We start from the raw sequence: 20719 nt of genomic DNA on the forward strand, positions 1-20719 counted from the left end.
GCTTTTAGTGTGCTTTTGAGCAGAAGAGGAACTGATTGCTTACTTTGTTTTGCTGGTGAAGTGAACTTCATATAAAAAGCCTCTAGATTTTACTTCATCCTGGGGGAGTGGCAGGGGTGGGGTGGGGCACAACCACTAGGTTCTCCTGTTGGGAAGATGAAACTGTTAGTCATCAGTCGTGTCCCACTCTTTGCAGACCCAAGGATGTAGCCCAGCAGGCTCCTCTGTCCATGGGATTTTCCAGGCAAGAATACTGGAGTGGGTAGCCATTGCCTTCTCCAGGGGATCTTCCTGGCCCAGGGATTGGACCTGGGTCTCCCACATTGCAGGCAGATTCTTTTATCATCTGAGCCACAAGGGAATCCCCACTTTCTCCTGCTGCTGCTGCTGCTGCTAAGTCGCTTCAGTCGTGTCCGACTCTGTGCGACCCCATAGCAATTCATCAACTGCCAGTGACCTTATAGAATCACCTTAAAATTGGTGTAGCCTCAGGGGACCTGGGACACAGATGGATGGTGAAAGTCTCAGAGGTCAGTGGAATCAACCACTGAGGTTGGTTCTGGAGGGCTAAGGTGGCCACCTGCAGCCTAAAACAATCCCTCTTCTACCCAGCTCGTAGCCCACTGAGCACTATAGGTGCTCAAATATATGTTCAAACTGAGTTGCTGTTGTTCAGTCACTAAGTTGTGCCCAGCTCTTTGTGACCCCATGGACTGCAGCATGCCAGGCTTCTCTGACCTTCTTCAGTTCAGTTCAGTTTGGTTGCTCAGTCGTGTCCGACTCTTTGCGACCCCATGAATCCCAGCACGCCAGGCCTCCCTGTCCATCACCAACTCCTGGAGTTCACTCAGACTCATGTCCATTGAGTCAGTGATGCCATCCAGCCATCTCATCCTCTGTCGTCCCCTTCTCCTCCTGCCCCCAATCCCTCCCAGCATCAGAGGCTTTTCCAATGAGTCAACCCTTCGCATAAGGTGGCCAAAATACTGGAGTTTCAGCTTTAGCATCAGTCCTTCCAAAGAAATCCCAGGGCTGATCTCCTTCAGAATGAACTGGTTGGATCTCCTTGCAGTCCAAGGGACTCTCAAGAGTCTTCTCCAATACCACAGTTCAAAAGCATCAATTCTTCGGTGCTCAGCTTTCTTCACAGTCCAACTCTCACATCTATACATGACCACTGGAAAAACCATAGCCTTGACTAGACGGATCTTTGTTGGCAAAATAATGTCTCTGCTTTTGAATATGCTGTCTAGGTTGGTCCTAACTTTCCTTCCAAGAAGTAAGCGTCTTTTAATTTCATGGCTGCAATCACCATCTGCTGTGATTTTGGAGCCCCAAAAAATAAAGTCTGACGCTGTTTCCACTGTTTCCCCATCTATTTGCCATGAAGTGATGGGACAAGATGCCATGATCTTAGTTTTCTGAGTGTTGAGCTTTAAGCCAACTTTTTCACTCTCCTCTTTCACTTTCATCAAGAGGCTTTTTAGTTCCTCTTCACTTTCTGCCATAAGGGTGGTGTCATCTGCATATCTGAGGTTATTGATATTTCTCCCAGCAATCTTGATTCCAGCTTGTGCTTCTTCCAGTCCAGCGTTTCTCATGATGTATTCTGCATATAAGTTAAATAAGCAGGGTGACAATATACAGCCTTGACGTACTCCTTTTCCTATTTGGAACCAGTCTGTTGTTCCCTGTCCAGTTCTAACTGTTGCTTCCTGACCTGCATATAGGTTTCTCTTACTGGGTACATAAATAAATAAGTAGAATTTCTTCTTTTGTTTTAATTTCTTCATTTGGTGCTTGATGGGAGAAGGGGATAGGGAAGTCCACCGATCAGAGCCCAAGGGAACATTAGGGTGAAGGACACAGATTCGAGCTCTGCCTGAGTCACAGGGCTTCCCCAGGGACACTGGGCGGGGAGATGTGCATGCACTCTTCCAGCATCCCTCTCCCACTCTTAGGTCTAAGCACAGGCTGTGACCCTGACTGCTGCTTTCTCAGGATTGGCTAGTGTCTTCAGGCAATTCCCAGGAAATAGGTGCAGTGGCAGAGATGTGCATGCAGGGGAATTTTTTAAGTGCTCTCAGGAATAATAAAAGTAAGAGAGGAAGACAGAATTGGAGAGTTGGAGATGCTGAGCTGGGGTATTATATTTCTAGAAGAGGCCAGGAAGATCCCCTGGAGGAGGGCATGGCATCCGACTTCAGTATTTTTGCCGGGGAAATCCCCTGGATAGAGGAGCCTGGCGGGCTACAGTCCATGGGGTTGCAAAAGTCAGACACGACTGAGTGACTAAACCACCACCACCACCAGAGGCCTTGGCTGATGCCATGGGGACTGCTGAATCTGGGGTGGCCCTTCAAAGCTGTCCCTAGATGAGGCAAGGCACAGATTTTTGTACCCCTGTACCCTACCAGCCACGAGTGGGGCTGTACAGGGGATGAGGCAACTCCCTTCTGCCACTGGTGGTTCCCAGGTGGGGGCTTAGCTGGGAGCCATCAGCAGCCACCCCTCCCTCACAGCAAGTGTGTGCCTTCCTGGATCCTAAGGGAGGGTTGGGCCCATGGCCCTGCAGCCACTACAGTTCGGAAGAGCTGGCTGGATGACGTTTTGCAAAACATCTCTAAATGATTTTCTTTTGCATGTACTTTCCTCCCACTTCTTCCCATCCTTTCCTCTTTGTTCAGTATCCACCATTGTTTAAATCAGACAGATCTGTTTTAAGAAGCCGACTTTTCACATAAAAATGTGATTCTGACCCAATTGCTTGCCTCTTTTAAGCCTCAGCTTGTTTCCTCTGCAAATGCTAATGAAAGAGCCTGGCTGACTCAGTTGGTAGAGCATGAGACTCTTAATCTCAGGGTTGTGGGTTCGAGCCCCACATTGGGTGATCTCTTTTCTTGGGCTTCCCTGCTAGCTCAGTGGTAAAGATTCCTCCAATGCAAGAGACTTAAGAGATCCAGGTTTGATCCCTGAGTTGGGAAGATCCCCTGGAGGTGGGTATGGCAACTCACTCCAGTGTTCTTGCCAGGAGAATTCCACGGACAGAGGAGCCTGGTGGGCTACAGTCCAGAGGGTCGCAAAGAGTTGAACATGACTGAGCACAGCAGCTTCCAACTCTTAAGGTTAAATGGCATAAAGTATACATGGTGCTTAGCAAAGAGGATGCACTCACTAAATGCTGGCTGGCTCCTGTTACAGTAGCAGGAAGTGGTAGGAGAAGCAGAGGCTGAGACGTGTCGGCCAGCTAGCTTTTTTACTTATCACTCATTTGCTTATTGTCTTAGTCCATTTGGACTGCTCTGACAGAAATGCTGTAAACTGAGTGGCTTGTAAGCGTTACATGTTTATTTCTCACAGCTCCAGAGGCTGGGAAGTCCAAGACCATGGTATTGGCCAGTTCTCTCTCCCAGGCAAGCTCCCTTTCTGGTTCACAGGTGGCTATCTTTTCTCTGGTGGAAGGTGTGAGGGGTCACTCTGGAGTCTCTTTTATGAGAGCACTAATCCCATCCATTAGGATCCTTATGACCTAATTAACTTCCAAAGGCCCAACATCCTAACCCTATCACAATGGGGGTTAGGATTTCAATATATGAATTTAGGGGGACACAAGCTGAAATCAAGATTGCTGGGAGAAATATCAACAACCTCAGATATGCAGATGATACCACTCCAATGGCAGAAAGCAAAGAGGAATTAAAGAGCCTCTTGATGAGGGTGAAAGAGGAGGGTGAAAAAGCTGGCTTAAAACTCAACATTCAGAAAACTAAGATCATGGCATCCAGTCCCATCACTTCACAGCAAATAGATGAGGAAACAATGGAAACAGTGAGAGACTTTATTTTCTTGGGGCCCAAAATCACTGCAGATGGTGGCTGTAGTCATGAAATTAAAAGACGCTTACTTCTTGGAAGGAAAGCTATGACAAACCTAGACAGTGTAATGAAAAGCAAAGATATCACTTTGCTGACGAAAGTCCATACAGTCAAAGCTATGGTCTTTCCAGTAGTCATGTATAGATGTGAGAGTTTGACCTTAAAGAAGGCTGAGCACCGAAGAATTGATGCTTTTGAACTGTGGTGTTGGAGAAAACTCTTGAGAGTCCCTTGGACTACAAGGAGATCCAACTAGTCAATCCTAAAGGACATTGACCCTGAATATTCATTGGAAGGACTGATGCTGAAGCTGATGCGTCAGCACTTTGACCACCTGATGCAAAGAGCCGACTCAGAAAAGACTCTGATGCTGGGGAAGATTGAAGGCAAAAGAAGAGGGCAACAGAGGATGAAATGGTTGGATGGCATCACCGATTCAGTGGACACAAACTTGGGCAAACTCCAGTTGATGGTGAGGGACAGGGAGGCCTGGCATTCTGCAGTTCATGGGGCTGCAAAGAGTTGGACATGACTTGACGACTGAACAACAACAAGCATTCAGCCCATAGCACTTACCTCTATCATCAATTTATTGTGTTTGAAAAGTGGACCCACAAACTAGCTCTATTTTAGTAAAAATCATTTCTGTATTAGCATATGTTTATTGAACATTTTGAAAATCACTTTCCTTTTAGTTCACAAATATTTATGGAACATCTGCCATGTACAAAGCATTGACTTGCACCACAGTGGGGGAAAACATTGGTAATCATAGTCTTGAATTGAAAGCTTCAACTTGGTGATCAGATAAGATAATAAAAACACAGAGAATATAATACATGGTATGACACTAAATATTCCCAATGTGTGTTTGGTCTGAGAAGGCTAATGCTAATTAGATAGTTCTAAGCCAACTGTTTGAGGAGATGGGTTATGACAGTGGGTTGGTTGAAAGAAGCGACAAGAATATTCCTGGTGGAAGGCAGTAATTTGTTCAGGGAAATGGAGTGAAGAATTGCAGGGTGTATAATGAAAGCAAGAAGGGTTGGTTGGACAAGAGAGGAAGAGATTGGAGAATAAGGAAAGAAGAGTGGATAAAAATAAGGCAGTGATGGGATGAGGATTGGATAATACTTTGAATACTTAATAGGTGGACAACCTGGGTTTGATAAGCTAAGCTCTTACAATGGACTCTGAGGCTTCTTCTCTCTGGGGTCTAAATGGGAACAGAAAATTTCTGAAGATTCTTAGGTGGTATCACAGTTTAAAAGGAGGCTATTTCTTCCAGAACAGTATCTCAAGTATTTGTCTAGACGTACCAAGCTATGTGCGTGCGTGTGTGTGTGTGCGCACGCACGCTCAGTCATTTCAGTCATGTCTGACTCTTTATGACCCCATGGGCAGTAACCCACCCGACTCTTCTGTCCATGGGATTTTTCCCTGCAAGAATACTGGAATGAGTTGCCATGCCCTCCTCCAGGGCTTCTTCCCCACCCAGAGACCAAACCCATATCTCCTGCATTGCTGGCAGATACTTTACCACTGAGCCACCAGGGAAGCCGTGCCAAGCTATAATATCACTTAAATAACACTGTTAGACAGAGTGCCTACCAGGTAATGTAGATATGAGTACCAAAAGAGATCTGATCAGAGAAAGAGCAAATTTCATGGATGGAGCAGGATTTGAACTGAAAGTGCAGCTAGCAGTGTATTTTATTTCATTTTTTTGTTGGTAAAGGAGCTGCTGCTGATTGTCTCCTTTCTGGGTTTTCCAAAGGGGTCGAGGACTCAAACATAACCATCTTTAGATCACACCCACCCAGGCATGTGTCAGGGTGTGGGGTGCGAAGGCTGTGGGCACTGATGTGAGAACGGTGGTTTCACAAGGGCTCATCAGCGTGTCCCTCTCTGCTCCAGGGCCAGTCAGCCCCCTCCACAGCCTCTGAACTCTTGGCCTTTCTGCCGAGCCTGCCAGGGAAGATGTTAATGAGTGCCAACTATAACAGTTGACTTTCCCTCTTTTCTTTGGTGATGTACACACCTGTTCTTTACAAACTGGAATGAGACCAACTCATTTCATTCAGGGCACTGAACATCTGTCAGATGGTAATGCATTCAGTTCCCAGCAGCCTTGGCCAAACGTGAATTGGCTGAGCTGGATGACCCTCCTGAATCTCTTAAATGAATCCTTCACTTGGCTCTAACCTCGGGCCTCCCTGATTTTCAGTCCCTCTGTGTATAGCCATGTGCTTTCAGGAAGGTCTGAAATCCCTGCTTTTCTGACTTCATCATATTCATTTTCTCACTCTTTGCAAGGAAAGGCAGCTTCTAGGACAGATGTCATTTTATTGTACAGCCTGATAACTGGCTCAGAAAAGGACATCTCGAACTGTGTTAAACAGTGACCTTTTCTGTGGGTAAGTCGGGGCTCTGTTTTTGTTGAAGTGAGACATGAAAAATACTGTTACCTTTGTTTTCTTTTCTGTATTTGGGCCTCAGACCAATGAGTCACAGAAGAGTTACCATACATTACTTGACATTTTAAGCATTGCTTTTAATTGTATAAAGTAACATACAGTATACATAAAGTGACAGTAAGTGAAAAAAGACACATTGAAATAGTAAACAATATACAGTTATAACTTTGTAAAATTACAAATTCAGGAATGAAAAGATTAAAAGTGAAACAGACCAAAATATAAATAAAACTTTCATTAGATGGAGAGACCGTGGCTTTTCATTTAATGGCTTAGTTTTTTTTTTTTTACTTCTGCTAAGTCACTTCAGTCGTGTCCGACTCTGTGTGATCCCATACACGGTAGCCCACCAGGCTCCCCCGTCCCTGGGATTCTCTAGGCAAGAACACTGGAGTAGGTTGCCATTTCCTTCTCCAATGCATGAAAGTGAAAAGTGAAAGTGAAGTCGCTCAGTCGTGTCTGACTCTTAGCGACCCCATGGACTGCAGCCCACCAGGCTCCTCCGTCCATGGGATTTTCCAGGCAAGAGTACTGGAGTGGGGTGCCATTTTTACTTCTACTTGATGTTAAATTCTTATTTAAGGATTATATCTTCTTTTATAATAAAAATGAAATTTATTAGGGAAAAAAATAACATCAGATCTTTCTATCTCGAACTGGGGAATGAGAAATTTCAAGGAGTCTTTAGTTAGTGGATAATACCCCAAAGTTTCATTTTAGTCACTCTATCTACAGAGAAGCTTGATAATCTCATACCTTGGTAGTTTTAAAAATAGTTTGAAAAACGAAGATTGTAAGGAAGATCATCCTTCAGCAGCCTGGTGCCCAAAGTGTGAGCAGCACCTTTTGTCTGAGCAAAATGAAATGCCGTCATGGGGGATGACCTGGGAAGAGCACCAGAAATCCGTGTTCCCGCCCAGGTCCTGCCTCCCTCTCTTAGACCACGGTTTCCTCACTTGTGCAGCAGAGCCAGCCGAGATCATCTCAAGTTGGACCTCTTCTTGATTTCAAATTCTGTACAGCTACACCTGCTTGTTTTTGTCCCATGCTCTAAGGCTCACATATCTAGGGGTTATGGCAGGAGAAGGACATGACCCCATGTTTTTTTAAATCTTGACCAAGCCTTACTTACCCAGGCCAACTTGGAGCGAGGATGAGCTCAGACAGGTTTCAGGAGGCACCTTCTGACAGCTGCTCATCCTGGAGCAGGTCAGGCAAAGTCCTGACACGCCCATTCTCCAGAAACACCCCCAGTCCTGCCCCTGCCCTGCCCCTGTCCTGCTCCTGTCCTGCCCCTGCCCTGCCCCCATCCTGCCCCCTCTCCAGCAGCCACCCCAGTGACTTCATTGCTGCTCCAGTCTCTTGTCACTGGTTGAGGGTGTGGCCTTCGGGTTCTCCCAGATCTGAGTACAAAGGCCAGCGTTACCACTTTCCAGCAGTGTGATCTTGGGTAAATCACTCAGTTCCTTGGGGCACAGTCTCCTTATCTGAAACTGGAACCTCTGCTCTTCTTCCCAGGGCTGTGAGAATGAAATGAGCTAATTTCTGTGAAGCACAGCCCAGGAGTTGGCAGTAAATATTGTTCCTCTCACCTGATGGGGACTCAGGTATCTCATCTGACCTGTCCTTGGACCCTGGCACAGCACCTTGTTAGAGCTCTATTTGGGTACAGCTCTGATTGTTAGAACTTCCTCTGTATTGAGCTAAAATCTGTCTTCCAATGACTCACCCATTTGCCATTGTTTTGGCACTAGAATTACCTACCTACAACTCAAGGGAAGAAGAGAAAATTCACTTCATTTCTGCCTTATAATCAACAGTTTCTTAATCTTTTATGAATAGCTGAATAAAAAGATGTTTCTTTCGGTTAACTACAAGCTGAAAGTGCACTGAACAGAGACGTAGGAGTGCTAGGCTTTAGCATAAGCTATTTTGCATAGAATGAGTGATTTCAACCAGCTGGGCCTCATTTGCCTCATCTGAAAAAAAAAAGCAATTGTGCTTATAGAAGCGATGACAAATCAGTTTCGTCTCACATTCCATCTTGGATTGGTTGGTAATGAGTTCCCATGGGCAGAGTTGAAAGGGAATCTGGGGTGGGTACTCTCTGAAGTCAATTAGTGATGTCTGCCAAGAATGTGGGAGGAGGATGTCTTGGCAGCGTTTGGGTCACATATTTGCCATATGCCGAGTGGTCCAAGGGTATGTATGGTTTCAGATTCTTTTCATTTACAAACTGATTATATCATCAGATGTTTATTTAGTATCTTCTATAGATTCAGCATTATGCTTATGCAAACAGAAGCTGGCCTCTCTGGGAGTGCCACGTGAAAGAGTACAGGCTGTACAGTAGGAACTTGGGAGAAAAGAGGGCCACTGGAATTCAGATTAGTGAAAACTTTCTGGAGGGAATTAATCAAGCTGCATAGAGGAATTGGATAACAGTAAGTGGGAGGGGAGTACTTTCCAGGTAAGGGGAACACAAAGAAAGCCCCCAGTATAGCAGTAACCACAGTCTATCTGGGGCTTCCAAGGAGGTGCTAGAGGTCAAGAACCTGCCTGCCAGTGCAGGAGACCCTGGTTCGATTCCTGGGTTGGGAAGTTCCCCTGGAGAAGGGATAGCCTACCCACCCTAGTATTCTTGGGCTTCCCTGCTGGTGACTCAGACGGTAAAGAATCTGTCAGCAATGCAGGAGACCTGGGTTCGATTCCTGGGTTGGGAATATCCCCTGGAGAAGGGCATGGCAACCCACTCAAGTATTCTTGCCTGGAGAATCCCCATGGACAGGAGGCTGGGGGACTACAGTCCACAGGGTCGCACAGAGTCAGACATGACTGAAGCAACTTAGCAAGCACACACACATCCTGACCGCATTGATGAGTGTTAGTAGATTCCTTGTGACTGATAGGCTGCAGAGACGTATTAGGGAACTCAGTGAAAGCCAGTGGACTGAGTTTACATATCATTGGTGTTATCATTGGTTTGACAGAGAAGAAAGCTGAGATTTACAGAGGTTAGTAACCTGCCTTGGTCACATGCCGATAGATGGAGGAGAGGAGATGGGGTTCCATGCTTGTGTGGGTCGAACAGCATGCTCATATTAGGTCACTAAGCCGAGACTCCTGGGAGCATGTTGGTTTCAACAGCAGAGACAGGGAAATGGGGCAGAAGAGGAGAACGTAATTAGTATGTGCAAATTTGGAAACGTGGACGTTGGGCTTCTAGTGAGAACTGCTGCAGGCAGCAGACTTTGCGGGGGGTGGGGAGGTAGGGCCTGGTGGTCTGCATTTGGAATCTTCACCTTGTGCAACCAGAGAGTGAATAGCCTTCGAAGGAATACGCTATCAGGGACACAGCCGCAGAACACCCAAGGAGGAAGCCAAGCCCACATTTCAAAGCTATTTTCAAGAAGTCTGCTGGTTTAGTTAGCCCAAAAATGTCTTAGTAATTCGAACTCTTCAAAGAGCATGTTATAAAAACAAAATTCATTTCCAGATGGTGGAATTTGAGGAGGAAAAGGATTTAAAGAAAAGAATCTTGAAGAGTTGAAGTCTTTATTCTTGGCAAAAGACGCTCACATTTTTATTGGGGGAAACAAAGATGTTTTTGAATTACGGGATCACATAAAAGCATCTGAAAGCAGTAAACCTTCTTATTTCCATCGTATCCCTCAGCGAGCTTAATTGTTTTCACATTTATGAACGATTTTAAATTGAAATGCTTTTTATCCCTGGCATTTTTCATCCCAGACATTCATTCTTGTTCATGTTGCCAAAGCGAGGAGATAATCTCGGGGAACATTTCTAATGTTTCCTACAAGATCATTTTGTCTTATGCTATGGCCTTGGGTCTCCTGCCAAGTGAAACAAACTCTCTTCCTAGGGAGGTGGTCTCAGAAAAAAAGGAAGGAAGTGGCCATTTGCTTAAAAATGAATTTTTTTTTAAATGGAAATTGATCAGAGATGTATGGGCGTAGTAAGTGCATGGGGAATTTCCTTTGTGAGGGACCAGAAAGACTGAGTGGTTGGGAAGGGGCTGGGGTACCGCAGAGGGACTCCTTCCTGTGAACATGTCACCCTTGCTGGAGGACCCAAGCTACTGCCTTCACTCCCAAGACCTGATGTGTGTGGTGAGGCTGCTGGGCTCCAGCTCAGTGTTTAGCAGGGATAGAAAGCCTGCAGGGAATGCAAATGTTTATTTGACTGGTGGTTTAATTAACCATCAGTCTCCTCCCTCTCCATTTTCCCCTACCCTGCAAGAAAACTACTTTTGTTTTTAAAAAACATTTTAGATACAGCAATTCTTTTCCTTAGATTTTTTTCTATTTTCCTTTTAGTGCCTGCCTTCTTCTAAAAATCCATATATGTTCATTTTTTCCTAAGGGATGCCAAAACAAATGTTACGTAAATTAAAGTTCCCCCTAGTAATTTTATTTACCGCTACTGTCTCTAAGCTCTAGTGTATACTTATATACATGGATACATACATGCCTGCATACACACATACCAAACAATATGTATATGTTTATCCCCATGGTCTTAAAATATCTGAGAATATTAGTTTAGTCAGGTTCTTCCAACACTTCTCTAGAACTATTTTGAAATACAGATGATACATTGAAACTGATTAACCCAAGGATGTTCAGAGCTCCAGGTTTATCCTGCAGCCCCTTTGTTACATCAAATTGGTGTCCTTAAACTTCTAGAGTTACCCGGCCAGGTCCAGGGGGGTTTTCAGGTAAAGAGACAAGTATAGGATGGACAGTGGGCAGCCTATATCCTCAGAACAAATTTCAAGGCTCTCCCTGTGCATCAGACACTCTGCTTAGGTTTTCTCATTTAACCCTCACAACAACCCTGTGAGGTCTGCATTATCAGATCTTTTTACCTACAAGAAAATCAAGGCTTAGGGAAGTTGCGCTAGTTTGATCAGAGATGAAATTTCACATTGAAAGGTTTACCCCTTCTTGACTAAGCCTTTACTCAAGAGAGCCTAGGACTCATTAGGTACCAATAAAACAAAAACAAGCCATAATACTAAGTGCTGTCTAGGTCAATAAGAAAGATCGAGAAGGCTGTTTATGCCAAAAGGGAGTAAGGGTTTCAGTTTTGTATCATTTATGCTGGATATACTGCATACTGATGTTGGCGGTGGGAGGATGTGTATGCTTTTTCCCAGTAATCTGCAGGTTCATACAGAAACTGTGTCTTGTTACATCTGGTGAGGGAAGGTAAGATATCTGGTGAGGGGTGTCTTAGTGCTTCAAACAGCAGTGACACAGACAGCAAGCCATCCTATTGCCTCAGGCTGTCATTTAGAACCCAGTGGGGTGCTCTTTATCTCTGAACCCAATTAAGTGAAGTCTGGACTTTTCTGGAGTATTGCAAAGTACTCAGGGACTGGGCTACTAAGCACTAATAACTCTTCCTAAAATTAAAAATATATATCTTTATAAACCAATCATGCGCTTACATGTCAAACATAAAATTTGCACTTAGATTCAGATCCTGCATTATAATCTAGGTGTATCATCTTGCTTTATATTTAAGGCCCAAGAACTTCAACTTTAAATTAGGAGACAAATGTAAGCAAAGAAAGCAATTCTCATAACTTTGGAAGGGCTTAGGTACCCAAAAAGAATTGTTCTAGAGACCCCTAGCTACATAGAGATGAACTAACATCCCCAGATTCAGAATACAAACTCACCACTTTGTGTGAGACTTTTCCCATCACCTTACTGAACCATGACTAGTCCTTCTGCCAGAAGAGTTGTCTAGAGAGCTGATGGTCTCTCTGCTACAGAAAGTAGCTTGTGGGAAAGACTAGAAGAAATAGGTTGTAGAAACACTAAATTGAAGGTGTGGGCCATTGGGTGTTTCTTACCTGTTCCCTGGTGGCTCAGATGGTAAAGAATCCACCAGCAATGCCAGAGATCTGGGTTTGATTCCTGGGTTGGGAAGATCGCCTGGAGGAGGGCATGACAACCCATTTCAGTATTCTTGCCTGGAGAATCCCCAGGGACAGAGGAGCCTGGCAGGCTACAGTCCATGGGGTTGCAAAGAGTTGGACATGACTGCGTGCTGTGATTCATGGGGTTGCAAAGAGTCGGACACGACTGAGCAACTGAACTGAACTGAACTGAGTGACTAAGCATAGCTTGCGCGGCACCTGTTTGTTGCAGTATATTGTTACATGATTTTAGTTACTTTATGTTGTCTTTATTTTGTTAGTCTGTTTTTACTCCCATAGAAAGAATGTATTCAGTTGACCTGCAAGGTAGCTGAAGGCACTTTATGTCTGAATATTCTATCTGAGGTTGAAGCAGGAGAAAGAGTTTGAGTAGAATTGATTGTTGAAGGGCCTTTTGGAATTCCCACTTTCCTAAAACAGAACATCCTTCTTCCTCAGCTGCCATTAACCTTTATTTAGAACAGAGTAACTGAACTTAAAATTTATGTTATACACTAAAGTCTGCTGGTAAACAACTTTCTTTTCACCAAATACCATTATTCAAAGTGTGAATGCAGTGCCCTGGAACAATTTCGCATTCTTATTGATGGCCTTTCACTGACCCAAAGTCATCTGTGGGTTTTATTGTGTAACATGCTGTGGTTACTCAGCTCCCCTCTGCCTAACTCTTAACAGAAGTATGAGTCACCAGCTGCTGCAAACTTCCCCAGTTTTTCTGAGGATCAAATAAATGGATTAGATTATGAGTGATGTTGCTGCTTCTTTCCCCTTTTGTACTTGGAAAAGACCTGTTCTTTAGGGATTCTAAGTGTTTCACAAATTCAGCTTTTTGCATTCTCTTTTAAGTTATGGTTTAAGTTTAGGTTCTTTAAAGCTGGGTTGGAAGAAGAAGGGAGGATGAGATGCTTGACATTGAAAATCTGGCACTCAGATCTTTGCATTCCTCCTCTTATTGCTGAAATAAAGTGGGGGGCAGTGGTAGGGCAGGGGTGCAGAAGAGAACCAGACTCTCAGAGTGGCAGAAGCTGGAGGGGTAGAAGCTTGGGTCCTGATAATGAGGGTTAATGAACCTCTCTGCCCACCTCACCTCCTGGCACATGTGGCAGACTCCTGCATTAGGTACCCAATGATCAGGGCATCTCCAGAAGCCCCAGCTTTGATCTGAATAAGTGAAGTGTACATCTGGGGAAGAAGTCATTAAGAACTACATGTCTGTCCTAATCTAGAGCTAGAGCAAAGGCAGGATCTGGCTCTAATGTATTGGCTGAGTGGTTCTAAGGCAAGCGTTCCACAGCACAGCCCTGTGCATATCAGATACTTAATTACTATCTGATTAAAACTCATTTAATGTTCTTATTACATATAAGTAGAACACAAGGAAAGCTGCTTTGGTTAACTTTAGTTTCTCCTATTGACAAAGCATCAACTTCATCCACCAACTCCATATATAGGCCTGTAAATTTGAAATGCCTGCTGTTCCTATGTCAGGTTTTTGTTTTAGGTTTTATATAATGCTTGGATTTATACTTTGAGAAAATCTCCTCTAAAAAGTTCATGGAAAGTAATGTATGACTTTATTTGGAATTGACCAAATATGAAAGCGAGCTTGTCCTGTTGTTTTCCACCGGAATACCATTATGATGTTTTTGTCTTGTTTGCCCATGATCACAATTCCAGTGCAAACATACTTCTGGATGATCAGTTTCAACCCAAACTAACTGATTTTGCCATGGCACACTTCCGACCTCACCTAGAACCTCAAAGCTCTGCCATAAGCATGACCAGCAGCAGCAGTAAGCATGTGTGGTACATGCCAGAAGAGTATATCAGACAAGGCAAACTTTCCATTAAAACAGACATCTACAGCTTTGGAATTGTAAGTACCAACTACCAGTTAATGAAGGAGAAGAGTTTATCACCAAGAATGCTCTAAATTCTAAGAACTGTTTTAAAGACTTTAACTTTTAGACCTATTGATTTCCTGTTACTCATTGTCTTATATCAATACATTAATTTTATGTAATCAAACAGTAAAACATAAAGTGATTAATTAGAATGAACTATACTCAGTATTGAGGTTAACTGAAAAAAGACACATGTACCCAGTGTTCAACAGCACTATTTACAGTAGCTAGGACATGTAAGCAACCTAGGTGTCCGTTGACAAATGAATGGATAAAGATGTGGTATGTATGGAATGTTAGTGTAAGGGAATATTACTCAGCAATAAAGAAGAATATATTTGAGTCAGTTCTAATGAGGTGGATGAACCTAGAGCCTATTATACAGAGTGAAGTAAGTCAGAAAGAGAAAAACAAACATATATTAATGCATATATATGAAATCTAGAAAGATGGTTCTGATGAACCTATTTGCAGGGCAGCAAAGGTGACACATAGAGAACAGACTTTTGGACACAGTAGGGGAAGGAAGGATGATATGATTTAAGAGAATAACATTGAAACATACACATTACCATATGTAAAATAGGTGTGTGTGTGTGTGTGTGTGTGTGTTAGTCACTCAGTCATGTCCAACTCTTTATGACCACATGGACTGTAGCCTGCCAGGCTCCTCTGTCCATAGAATTCTCCAGGCAAGAATACTGGAGTGGGTTGCCATTCCCTTCTTCAGGATGCAAAATAGCCAGTGGGAATTTGCTGTATGACTCAGGGAACACAAATCCGATGCTCTGTGACAACCTATAGGGGTGGGATGGGATGGGAGGTAGGAGGGGGGTTCAAGAGGGAGAGGACTTATGTGTATGACTTATGTGTATGGCTGATACACATACTTATGTGTATAACTTATGTACTTATGGCTGATTCATATTGATATATGGCAGAAACCAACACAATATTGTAGTTATGCCTCAATTAAAATTTTTTCAAAAGAGCCACAACTAACTATGAGTATGGCTCAGATGGTAAAGCATCTGCCTACAATGTGGGAGACCTGGGTTCAATCCTTGGGTCGGGAAGATCTGGAGAAGGAGATGGCAACCCACTCCAGTATTCTTGCCTGGAAAATCCCATGGATGGAGGAGCCTATAGGCTACAGCCCATGGGGTCGCAAAGAGTTGGACACGACTGAGTAATTTCACTTTCACTTTTAAAAATATTTATAATAATATAATAATTATTGTGTATATTATTAATATTATGTAGCTAACTTTCTATATATTCCTTGTAGGTAATAATGGAAGTTCTGACAGGTTGTAAAGTGGTGTTAGATGAGCCAAAGCATATCCAGCTGGTAAGAGTTGTCTCCACCTCTGCCCCTATCTCTTGGTCACTTTTCTGATCGTTTCTGAGTTCTAAATGATGAGCTTGTCTTCTTTTCTTCCTAGCGGGATCTTCTTATAGAATTGATGGAGAAAAGAGGCCTCGATTCATGTATCTCCTTTCTAGATAAGAAAGTACCTCCCTGTCCACAGAATTTTTCTGCCAAGCTGTTCTCTTTGGCAGGCCGGTGTGCTGCAACACGGGCGAAATTAAGACCATCGATGGATGAAGTGCGTATACATGTGATTTTGTTAAAAACAGTCTGTTGAACCATGGAAAATCTAAACTGGATAAATTGTGTATCTAAGTGAATATCAGTGTGACAAATGCAGTCCCCAACAGTCTTCTCACCTAACAGATAGCTTTTCTAAATCAGAAAGTTTGGTACTCTGAAAAAGGGCATCATTGGATAGAACCAGGGCAACCAAAAAAAATTGATGAAAAGACATAAGTGAATAATTTGGAGAGAATATTTTATTCAACATTCCTTAAGAGATCTGGCCCAATAAAATGGGAATTCCCTGGTGGTTCAATGGTTAGGATTCAGGCACATTCACTGCCAGGGCCTGGGTTCAGTCCCTGGTTGGGGAACTAAGATCCTACATGCCACATGGTGTGGCCAAATTTTTTTTAAAATGCAGCATGTATTTCTCTTGCTGATTTTTAAGCTTATTCATCTGCCCATAAATTTAATCATCTAGGTATTTGTTTATAATAAACAAATATTTATTTAGTACCTGCTTTTGTGTGCCAGACTTTGGACTAGATGCTGGTGCTGCAACAGTGATCAGGATACTGAATTGCTGCTCTCAGCTCACAGTCCAAACGGAGAGTCAGATGGATAAACATGGAATTTCGATGCAAGAAGATAAGCATCATGATAGATGAGAACACAGGCCAGTATGGGAGCATAGAGTCAGAATATGTCCCAGCAAAGAAGTTTCTTGATGGAGGTGATAACTGAGCTATAATCTGAAGAATAGGTTGGATTTAGGTGGCCTTAGGATGGAGGGATATTCCAGGCAGAGAGACTGTATGCCTGCAAAGGCTCAGAGGTGCAGTGGATTCCCTGGCACCAAGACTGCAGATAATCCTGCATCATGGAAGTACGAGGACAGAGAGGGAAATGCTGGACTGTTTTAAAATAATAGGAGGTTCCAGGTGATCGAGGGGCATGAATTCCATTCTAGGAATTTGGATTCCATCCTGAATCTGTTGTCAGCCATGGAAAAGTTTTTAAACAAGGAGTTGACATAATCAGAATATGAAGACCATTGGCCTGGGAATCAGGAGAGCTGTGTTCTAGACCTGACACTGCCAGTGAGAGCTATGTAACTAGCAGTTTTGAGCTCTGAATACATAGTGGAGAGAACATGAAATTGGGAGCCAGGAGATGTGGGGTTAAGCCGCAGGTCTGCTCCTTCTGGCTTATGATAGTGATTTCCTTTTCTGAAAGGGACTCAACCTTATCATCTATAAAGTGAGGCTAATAATGTTTGTGCAGATTAAATGAGGTCATGTGTGGGAAAACACTTTGTAAATTATAAAGCTCTTTGTATGTATTTTTAAAATTACATGTATGTGTGAAGGTATGTTATTTTATATCAGGTTAATGGTTCTCAATTTAGCTGCACATCCAAATCAACTGGGAAGCTTTAAAAATACAGATTCCTGGGCTCCTATCTCCATATTTTTTTGAATGAGCATCTTTAGGTCAGTCTAAGGGATCTGTAAGAGAGACTTTTTAAGGTATTTTAAGAGAGCTTCCCTAGGTAGTTCTAGTATTTGAGAACTATGGATTGGGTTCACTATTCCCTGACCCCTTCCAATCTTTCACATACTAAGGTTGAAATAAAAAATAATCAGAGATTTGTCCAAGGTCACAAAGTAGTTAGTGGCAAATCTTGGCCTAAAGTCAGTTCTCTTCTTTTTAAAAAAAATTTTTATTTATTTACTTGTTTATCATTTTTGGCTGCACTGGGTCTTCATTTCTGCCCTTGGGCTTTCTCTAGTTTCAGCAAGCAGGGGCTACTCTCTAGTCGCGGTGCTCAGGTTTCTCACTGTGGTGGCTTCTCTTGTTGCAGAGCATAGGCTCTAGAGTGTGCAGGCTTCAATAGTTGTGGTACACAGGCTTAGTTGCCCCGCAGCATGTTATGTCTTCTTGGACCAGGGATCAAACCCGTTTCCCCCTCATTGGCCGGCAGACTCCTAACCACTGGACCAGCAAGACACTCCAGATCTCTTGATGTTGAATTCAGTTCAGTGGCTTTTCTACTTTGCTTTAAGTCACTTAATTTAGTTATTAACATGAAGAATTTTAGCTAATCTTTAATTCTTTCTCATTTCAAATTCTATAAAGACAATGTGTTAGTTGCTAAGTTGTGTCCGACTCTTTGCAACCCCATGGACTGTAGACCCTATCTATGCGATTCTCCAGGCAAGAATACTGGAGTGGGTTGCCATTCCCTTCTCCAGGGGATCTTCCCAACTTAGGGATAAAATCCAGGTCTCCCACATTAGTTAAACTTATTTCATGAAAAAAGAGAATATTCCTTAATAGGTAGACAGAAAAAAAGGTTAAAGGAGAGGTTATTGAGACTTCATTCAGTGTGTGTTTGTTTCTTGGTTATTCAGGTCCTAAATATTCTTGAAAGTACTCAAGCCAGCTTGTATTTTGCGGAAGATCCTCCCACATCCCTCAAGTCCTTCAGGAGTCCTTCTCCTCTGTTCTTCGATAATGTTCCGAGCATTCCAGTGGAAGATGACGAAAACCAGAATAATCCATCGCCGCCTCATGATCAAAGTTTGAGAAAAGATAGAATGACTCAGAAGACTCCCTTTGAATGCAGCCAGTCTGAGGTCACATTCCTGGGCTTTGACAAAAAGACGGGTAGTAGGGGGAATGAGGACTCTTCCAGTAGGTCCGGGTCTCCTTGTGAGGAAAGCTGGTCTCCAAAGTGTGCAACTCCATCCCTGGACTTGAGGGCCCCCAGTGTGCATACGGACACTTCTGCAGAAGCTCCAGGCCATTCCTATAGGAGCAGGCCAGTGGAGACTAGCTGTTCCTCCATATTTTCATGGAATGAATGCAAACTGTACAAAAAGGCATCGGTTTCTGATGAGGATAAAGAAGAAAGCAAGAATTGCTGAGGCACTGAGTAAGGTCTCATCTGGGGAAGCCACTGTCTTCATCAGTAGTGCTGGAGGATAAGGGATGATACATTTGGCTGATGCCCATCAACAGTGTGACCAATCCCATTCCATTCCTTCCCTTCCAACTTGTAGAACAGAGTGGCTTAAAAGTTTGTTTTAGTAGGATCATTGCCTCATGATCCAGCCTGGGCTAAATTAAAACCATTCAGAATTGTTTAAGATTGTGGACTCTGACTTCAGACAGAGCAGTCAAAACCTACTAGAAAGGATCTGGATTACAGTGTCTTCTCTGTCACATCCATGTGAGTCCTTAGAGCCTCCAATCTGCTTCCAAGTATGTTCAGTTCAGTTGGGTTCCATTGTTTTGGTTTAGCCTGCCTGCAGAGGTTGCAGGAAATGTCTGATTTGTAAATGTTAATAGAAATCTTTTTAAAGAATTGCCTTTTTGCTTATTTCGATTGACTCTTAGTATGTTTCTTTTATCCCTGTCAAGTCTGCATATGTGAAAATGAGCCAGTTTCACCCTTGGTCATTACATGCCCAAGATCTGTATTTCTGTATTTAAATCTTAGATTATTTCATATAATATAGTTGTTATATGACTAGTATTATAATTTTTTACATACTTAGAGACTATTATATCCTGAGTAGATGATGAAATTTTAATCAAATAATTCTTGTTCCTAAGAAACTGGCTGGTCATAAAAGCCTCAGTCAGCTTTTTGTTTGATTCCAACTCTATGCCTTTACTCCTAGTGTTTACCAGATCTCTCCCTTTTGAAATTCTAGCCAGTCTTTCAGGGCCCACCATAATTGCCTCCTCCAGGAAGCTTTCCTAATCTTTCCAGCCAATATTACTTACTTTATCAGCATTTCCATAGCAATTTCTCTTTTTTTTTCCCATTTGTAAAGTTTTTTTTATTGAAGTATTGTTGATTTACAGTGTTAGCTTCTGATGTACAGCAAAATGATTCAGTTATACGTGTGTATATGTATACATATACCTGTATATATATACACATATTCTTTTTTATATTCTTTCCCATTGTGGTTTACTACAAGATACCGAATATGGTTCCCTGTGCCATACAGTAGGTGCTTGTGTGCTAAGTTGCTTCAGTCCTGTCTGACTCTTTGCGACCCCATGGACCATAGCCTGCCATGGTCCTCTGTCCATGGGATTCTCCAGGCAAGAATACTGGAGTGGGTTGTCATGCCCTCCTCCAGGGCTATATAGTAGGACCTTGTTGTTTATGTTTTATATATCATGGTTTGTATCTACTAATCCCAAACTCCTAAACCTCCTTTCCTGTTTAATAAGTTTGTTTTCTGTGTCTGCGAGTCTGTTTATATCTTGTAAATAAGTTTATTTGTATCATCTGTAACAGTTTCTTTGCATTTCTCGTTTATACCTGTCACTTTCTGAATCATATCCAAGTTACCTATGATATCTTTTCTCTCTTACTAGATGATAAACTCCCTGTATTAGTTTCCTACTGCTATCACAACAGTAGGTTAGTGGGTTAAAGCAACATAAATTAATTATTATACAGCTCTGGAGGTCAGAAGTCCTTGGCATTCCTTCTGGAGGATCTAGGGGAGAGTTCGTTCCTTTGCCTTTTCTAGCTTCAAAATGCTATTTGCATTCTTTGGTTCATGCCTTCTTCTTCCATCCTCAAAGCCAGTATCTGTCACATCTTTAAATCTAGATCTCTCTTTCTGTCTCTCTGAGCTCTTCTTCATCACCTCTTCCTCTTCCTTTGGCTCTCCAAAAGATCCTTGTGATGGCATTGGGCCCACTCAGGTAATCCAGGAAAATCTCTGTATCTTAAGATCCTTTGTTTAATCACAGCCACAGTGTCCCATTTCTCCTATAAAGTCGTGTATTCAGGATTAGGACATGGACATCTTTGGGACCATTACTCTGTTTATCATACTCCCTGACTGTGTAGGGTCCAT

General features: G+C 42.9%; 1 protein-coding gene and 1 non-coding gene across 3 annotated transcripts in view; both read left to right on the forward strand.

The window, feature by feature from the left end:
* Window positions 1–19212, forward strand: part of IRAK3 (interleukin 1 receptor associated kinase 3) — a 61339-nt gene extending 42127 nt beyond the window's left edge. The window contains exons 9-12 of one of the 2 annotated variants that reach the window (XM_027542458.1): window positions 14001–14199; window positions 15516–15578; window positions 15673–15837; window positions 18242–19212. In XM_027542458.1, coding sequence (XP_027398259.1) covers window positions 14001–14199; window positions 15516–15578; window positions 15673–15837; window positions 18242–18757 — 943 coding nt within the window. In that variant the 3' untranslated portion in view covers window positions 18758–19212. The remainder of the gene's footprint in view (window positions 1–14000; window positions 14200–15515; window positions 15579–15672; window positions 15838–18241) is intronic. The other variant, XM_027542459.1, reaches the window with a different exon arrangement.
* On the forward strand, window positions 2818–2890 carry TRNAK-CUU. The gene has a single exon. It is a non-coding gene; the product is annotated as a tRNA-Lys (tRNA).
* Window positions 19213–20719: the final 1507 nt, after the last annotated feature.

Source organism: Bos indicus x Bos taurus, chromosome 5 (assembly GCF_003369695.1).
Source record: "Bos indicus x Bos taurus breed Angus x Brahman F1 hybrid chromosome 5, Bos_hybrid_MaternalHap_v2.0, whole genome shotgun sequence".
NCBI lineage: Eukaryota > Metazoa > Chordata > Mammalia > Artiodactyla > Bovidae > Bos > Bos indicus x Bos taurus.